Source organism: Salvelinus sp. IW2-2015, linkage group LG12 (genome assembly GCF_002910315.2).
Source record: "Salvelinus sp. IW2-2015 linkage group LG12, ASM291031v2, whole genome shotgun sequence".
NCBI classification, from domain to species: domain Eukaryota; kingdom Metazoa; phylum Chordata; class Actinopteri; order Salmoniformes; family Salmonidae; genus Salvelinus; species Salvelinus sp. IW2-2015.
The window spans coordinates 8025613-8032786 of record NC_036852.1 but is presented as its reverse complement, the minus strand read 5'-3'; the positions used below and the strand labels follow the sequence as shown (position 1 = coordinate 8032786).

The 7174-nt window shown below is 46.1% G+C and overlaps 1 protein-coding gene across 1 annotated transcript in view; it reads right to left on the bottom strand.

The window, feature by feature from the left end:
• Positions 1-7174, bottom strand: part of mars1 (methionyl-tRNA synthetase 1) — a 44701-nt gene that overhangs the window by 29604 nt on the left and 7923 nt on the right. The window contains 7 exon segments of the mRNA XM_023997779.2: positions 435-622; positions 1591-1637; positions 1639-1667; positions 2534-2569; positions 2571-2616; positions 2618-2664; positions 4034-4112. Coding sequence (XP_023853547.2) covers positions 435-622; positions 1591-1637; positions 1639-1667; positions 2534-2569; positions 2571-2616; positions 2618-2664; positions 4034-4112 — 472 coding nt within the window.

The window sequence follows — 7174 nt, the reverse complement described above, 5'->3', positions numbered from 1 at the left end:
GGAGAGAGAGGGACACGACAAGACAGAGACAGAGAGGGAGAGACAGGGAGAGAGAGGGACACGACAAGACAGAGACAGAGAGGGAGAGACAGGGACACGACAAGACAGAGGGACAGAGAGGTGAAGAGATATGGAGAGAGGGAGAGAGAGCATAGGACTCGGGGTGGATTGAAGTTTGGCTACTGTCTCACCTCCTCTCTATGTATTGCCGGCCAAAGAGGACCACAATGGAAAAAAGGCTTTGTGTTAATTAACCTCAATGACAATAACATTAGCAGTGTGAATTGTGTTTTTAAATAAATCTTACATGTCCAAATTGTACCATTTACAACCTCAAACATGTTACCAAACAGTTCCCTTGTATGATCTACTGTTGTAACCCAGGATTGGTGTTAAAACAAATTAAACACTAAATGTATTATTTATTTTTTTACCTCAGGGCTGTTGCATGGCTGTGTGCCTCTACCCTGTCCCTGTCCCTGGTGTGTGGCTGGCTGTCTCTGCAGGTAGGTCTTCAGAGACTCAGCCTTCAGTCCCTTCCCGTACAGTGCAGTCTGGGCTGCAGACCCACAGGCTGCCAACATGCCCACACGTTCAAACCAGTGCTGCAGCGTCTGATTACCTACAGTAAAAGGCCAAGAGGAACGGAAGCCACGGTTAAACACATACACTGACAGAAGTTTAACATAACACCAGTGGTGTAAAGTACTTTAAAGTACTACTTAAGTAGTTTTTTGGGGGAGTTATCTGTACTTTACTATTTATATTTTTGACAACTTTCACTTCACTACATTCCTAAAGAAAATAATGTACTATTTAATCAATACATTTTCCCTGACACACAAACGTACTCGTTACATTTTAAATGCTTAGCAGGACAGGAGAATAGTCCAATTCATACACTTATTTTGGGCCGGCAGGTAGCCTAGTGGTTAGAGTGTAGGGGCGGCAGGTAGTCTAGTGGTTAGAGTGTAGGGGCGGCAGGTAGCCTAGTGGTTAGAGTGTAGGCGGCAGGTAGCCTAGGGGTTAGAGTGTAGGGCGGCAGGTAGCCTAGTGGTTAGAGTGTTTGGACTAGTAACAGAAAGGTTACAAATCGAAATTCCCGAGCTGACAAGGTAAAAATCTGTTGTTCTGCCCCTGAACAAGTCAGTTAACCAATGTTCCCGGTAGACAGTCATTGTAAATAAAAAAATGTGTTCTTAACTGACTTGCCTAGTTAAAATAAACAATTTAAATCAAGAGAACAATGCCTCTGATCTGGCAGACTCACTAAACACACATGCTTTGTTTGTAAATGATGTCAGTGTTGGAGTGTCCCCCTGGCTGTCCGTCAATAAAACTAAAACAAGAAGGTGCCATCTGGTTTGCCTATATATAGAAATTTGAAATATTTTACGCTTTTACTTTTGACACATTAAAACCAAATACTTTTAGACTTTTACTCGGGTAGTATTTACTGGGTGACATTCACTTGAATAATTTTCTATGAAGTATCTTTACTTTTACTCAAATATGACAATTGGGTACTTTTTCCACCACTGATATACACCTAAACTAGATCAAATGCTTTTTTTCTCTTTTACGTATCACTACCTGATACCAGACTGCTGTCAGACAGGATGGGGTAGAGAGCTCCCACAGACCACGTCTGCCACTGAAACCTTCTCCTAAAACACACAGCCCAGTTCAATCAATCATTCACATGTATTCAGAAAGACCTTTCCACAACAACTAATGTCAGTAAGCACTTTACGAACATAAGCAGAAGTCAATTACACTATATTTGACATTCATGTGTGTTTTTCAATCGGATTTAAAGTGTGGTGTTTGAGTGTGGGTGTGTGTGTGTGTGTGAGGTGTGTGTGTGTGTGTAGTGTTGTGTGTGAGGGTTGTGGTGTCGTGAAGGTGTGTGTGTGTTCGTGAAGGTGGTGTCGTGATGGGTGTGAGTGTTGAGTTGTGTGTGAAGGTGTGTGTGTGTGTGTTTTGAAGTTGTGTTGTTTGTGTTGTAAGTGTGTGTGTGGTCGTGAAGGTGTGTGTGTGTGTGTGTTGTGAAGGGTGTGTGTGTGTGTTGTGTTGAGTTGTGTTGTGATGTGTGGTGTGTGTGTGTGGTGTGAGTTGTGTTGTGAAGGTGTTGTTGTGTGTGTGGTGTTGAGTTGAGTTGTAAGGTGTGTGTGTGTGTTGAGTTGAGTTGTAAAGGTGTGTGTGTGGTGTGGTGTGTGTGTGTGTGTGTGTGTGTGTGGTGTGTGTGTGTGTGTGTGTGTGTGTGTGTGTGTGAGAGTTGTAAAGTGTGTGTGTTAGATTGTAAGGTGTGTGTGTGTGTGGTGTTGAGTTGTGAAGGTGTGTGTGTGTTGAGTGTGTGAAGGTGTGTATGTTGAGTTGTGAAGGTGTGTATGTGATTGTGAAGGTGTGTGTGTTTGATTGTAAAGGTGTGTGTGTGTTGAGTTGTAAGGTGTGTGTGTGAGTTAAGGTGTGTGGTTTGTGAGTTGTAAAGGTGTGTGTGTGTTGAGTTGTAAAGGTGTGTGTGTTGTCATACAGCAGTGAGGAACAGCGTGGTCCTCTTGCTCAGGCCTCTGGTCCAGGTAGCTGAGAGGTCCCTGTAGAACCCTGGTGGTTCTGCTCCTTTCCCTGCAGCACCACCATGTGAAGGGCCTGCATCACTGCAGGCTGGAGACAAGAATAACGTTATTCATATATAGAATATAAAACAAAACACCTTGTACAACACAGAACAAGCGTTAGGGCTCCGGAAGTGGCGCAGCGGTCTAAGCACAGCATCGCAGTGCTTGAGGCGTCACTACAGACCCGGGTTCGATCCGGGTGTGGTCGCAGCTGGCCGCGACCGGGAGACACATGAGGCGGGGCAAAATGTTCCGTGTTGGCCGTCCGGGATGTTCCTTGTCCCATCGCGCTCTAGCGACTCCTGTGACTCCAACACGGTCGCCAGGTGTATGGTGTTTCCTCAGAGACATTGGTGCGGCTAGCTTCTGGGTTAAGCGAGCAGTGTGTCAAGAAGCAGTGCTGCTTGGCACGGTCGTGTTTCCGGAGGACGCATGGCTCTCAGACTTCGCCTCTCCTGAGTCCATACGGGAGTTAAAGACTGAACAACCAATTGGATACATGACATTTGGGAAGATAAAGGAGTAAAAAGTAAAAATAAATAAAAATAAAGAACATGTGTTAAGACACCAATTGCAAAGATTAAACAGAATGTGATTGTCTATATGTTCAATTAATATACATGGTATATTTTTATTTATTGTACACTTCCAGAAAGTCACTACGATGGAGCATCATGGCTGATGATCCAGGAAGTCAAAATGGGATGGGAGCATCATGGCTGATGATTTCCAGGAAGTCACTATGATGGAGCATCATGCTGATGATTTTCCAGGAAGTCAACTATGGATGGGAGCATCGTGGCTGATGATTCCAGGAAGTCACTATGGATGGGAGCATCGTGGCTGATGATTTCCAGGAAGTCACTATGGATGGTGAGCATCGGGCGTTGGATGAGTCCAGGAAGTCCAAATGGATGAGGGAGCATCATGTGATGGATTCCAGGAAGTCAAAATGATGGGAGCATCATGGCTGAGGATTTCCAGGAAGTCACTATGGGATGGGAGCATCAGGCTGATGATTTCCAAGAAGTCACTAATGGATGGGAGCATCATGGCTGATGATTTCCAGGAAGTCACTATGGATGGGAGCATTCGTGCTGATGATTTCCAGAAGTCACTATGGATGGGAGCATCGTGCTGATGAGTGGCCAGGAAGTCCAAATGGATGGGAGCATCGCGTGGCTGAGATGATTCCAGGAAGTACTAGGGGATGAGCAGTCGTGGCTGATGATTGTCCATGAGTCCAAAGGATGGAGCTTCATGGCTGATGATTTCCAGGAAGTCACTATGGATGAGAGCATCGTGGCTGATGATTTCCAGGAAGTCCAAATGGATGGGAGCATCATGGCTGATGATTTCCAGGAAGTCAAAATGGATGGGCGCATCATGGCTGATGATTTATCAGACATTCTTACCTGTAGTTCTGTAGCTTCCCATTCCAGCCACTGGTTGACGATATCACTGGATTCCTGTCCATTCACCTCTATCAGGTATCTAAGGAAGGACACATGGATTAAAAGACTGGATGACTGAGGAATCTCTACAACGACACAGACCAGGTAATCACACAGCTACAGCATTAAATCAGTTGGCTTAACGACAATACAGATAATATACAGTTGGCTGGGTTTTCCGTGCATCGGCAAGACAGAACAGCTACGTCTGGTAAGACGAGGGGTGATAGTGTGTCTATTTGTCAATACCAGCTGGTGCGTGATGTCTAATATTAAGGAAGTTTCAAAGTATTGCTCGCCTGAGGTAGAGTATCTCATGATAAGCAGTAGACCACACTATCTACCAAGAGAGTTTTCATCTATATTTTTCGTAGCTGTCTATATACCACCACAAACCGATGCTGGCACTAAGACCGCACTCAACGAGCTGTATAAAGCCGTAAGCAAACAAGAAAATGCCCATCCAGAAGTGGCGCTCCTAGTGGTTGGGGACTTTAACGTAGGCAAACTTAAATCTGTTTTACCTCATTTCTACCAGGATGTTACATGTGCAACCAGAGGAAGAAAAGAAACACCTTCACTCCACACACAGAGAGGAGTACAAAGCTCTCCCTCGCCCTCCATTTAACAAATCTGACCATAAATCTATCCTCCTGATTCCTGCTTAAAAGCAAAAACTAAAGCAGGAAGTACCAGTGACTTGCTCAATACAGAAGTGGTCAGATGACTCGGATGCTACGGTACAGGACTGTTTTTCTAGCACAGACTGGAATATGTTCCGGGATTCATCCAATGGCATTGAAGAGTATACCACCTCAGTCACCGGCTCCATCAATAAGTGCATCGACGTCGTCCCCACAGTGACCGTACGTACATATCCCAACCAGAAGCCATGGATTACAGGCAACATCCACACCAAGCTAAAGGCTAGAGCTGCCGCTTTCAAGGAGCCGGACACTAATATGGAATCTTATAAGAAATCTTACTATGCCCTCAGACGAACCATCAAACAGAAAAAGCGTCAATACAGGTCTAAGACTGAATCCTACTACACCGGCTGACACTCGTCGGACGTGACAGGGCTTGCAAACTATTACGGACTACAAAGGGAAACCCGGCCGCAAGCTGTCCAGTGACACAAGCCTACCAGACGGGTTAAATGCCTTTAATGCTCGCTTCGAGGCAAGCAACACTGAAGCATGCATGAGAACACCAGCTGTTCCGGACAACTGTGTGATCACGCTCTCTGTAGCCGATGTGAGCAAGATATTTAAACAGGTCAACATTCACACGGCCTAGATGGATTACCAGGACTTGTCCTCAAAGCACGCATGTACCAACTGGCAAGTGTCTCCACTGACATTTTCAACCTCTCCCTGACCGAGTCTGTGATACCTACATGTTTCAAGCAGACCACCATAGTTCCTGTACCCAAGAAAGCAAAGGTAACCTGCCTAAATGACTACCGCCCCTTAGCACTCACATTGGTAGCCATGAAGTGCTTTGAAAGGCTGGTCATGGCTCACATCAACACCATCATCCCGGAAACCCTGTACCCACTCCAATTCACATGACGCAATTTCAATCGCACTCCACACTCCCCTTTCCCATCTGGACAAAGGGAACACCTATGTGAGAATGCTGTTCATTGACTACAGCTCAGCGTTCAACACAATAGTACCCACAAAGCTCATCACTAAGCTAAGTACCCTGGGACTAAAAACCTTCCTCTGCAACTGGATCCTGGATTTCCTGACGGGCCGCCCCCAGATGGTAAGGGTAGGCAACAACATATCTGTCACGCTGATCCTCAACACGGGGGCCCCTCAGGGGTGCGTGCTTAGTCCCCTCCCTGTTCACCCACGACTGCGTGGCCAAGCACGACTCCAACACCATCATTAAGTTTCCTGACGACAAAACGGTGGTAGGCCTGATCACCGACAACGATGAGACAGCCTACAGGAAGGAGGTCAGAGACCTGGCAGTGTGGTGCCAGGGCAACAACCTCTCCCTCAACGTGAGCAAGACAAAGGAGATGATCGTGGATTACAGGAAAAGGCGGGCCGAACACGCCCCCATTCACATCGACGGGGCTGTAGTGGAGAGGGTCGAGAGTTTCAAGTTCCTTGGTGTCCACATCACCAAGAAAATATCATGGTCCAAACACAGAAAGTCGTGAATAGGGCACAACAACGCCTTTCCCCCTCAGGAGACTGAAAAGATTTTGCATGGGTCCCCAGATCCTCAAAAAGTTCTACAGCTGCACAATCGAGAGCATCCTTACCGGTTGCATCACCGCCTGGTATGGCAACTGCATCCGACCGTAAGGTGCTACAGAGGGTAGTGCGTACAGCCCAGTACATCACCAGGGCCAAGCTTCCTGCCATCCAGGACCTATATAGGCGGTGTCAGAGGAAAGCCCAAAAGACTCCAGTCACCGAAGTAATAGACTGTTCTCTCTGCTACCCCACGACAAGTGGAACCGGAGCGCCAAGTCTAGGTCCAAAAGGCTCCTTAACAGCTTCTACTCCCAAGCCATAAGACTGCTGAACAATTAATCAAAATGGCCACCTGGACTATTTATATTGACCCCCTCCTTTGTTTTTACACTGCTGCTACTCGCTGTTTATTATCTATGCCTCGTCACTTTACCCCTACCTACGTGTAAAAATTACCTCCACTAACCTGTACTCCCTGCACATTGACTCTGTACCGGTACCCCCTGTATATAGCCTCCACATTGACTCGGTACCGGTACCCCCTGTATATAGCCTCCACACCGTAACACCCTGTATATAGCCTCCACAATGACTCAGTACCGTAACAACCTGTATATAGCCTCCACAATGACTCAGTACCGTAACACCCTGTATATAGCCTCCACAAATGACTCGTACCAAAGGGGTGAAACAAACCCTGTATATAGCCTCCACATTGGATCTGTACCGGTACCCCCTGAATATAGCCTCGTTATTATTATTTTATTGTGTTACTTTTATTACATTTTTTACTTAAGTTTATTTTGTACAATTTTCTTAACTCTATTTATTGAACTGGTTAAGGGCTTGTAAGTAAGCATTACACGGTAAGGTCTTTCACCTG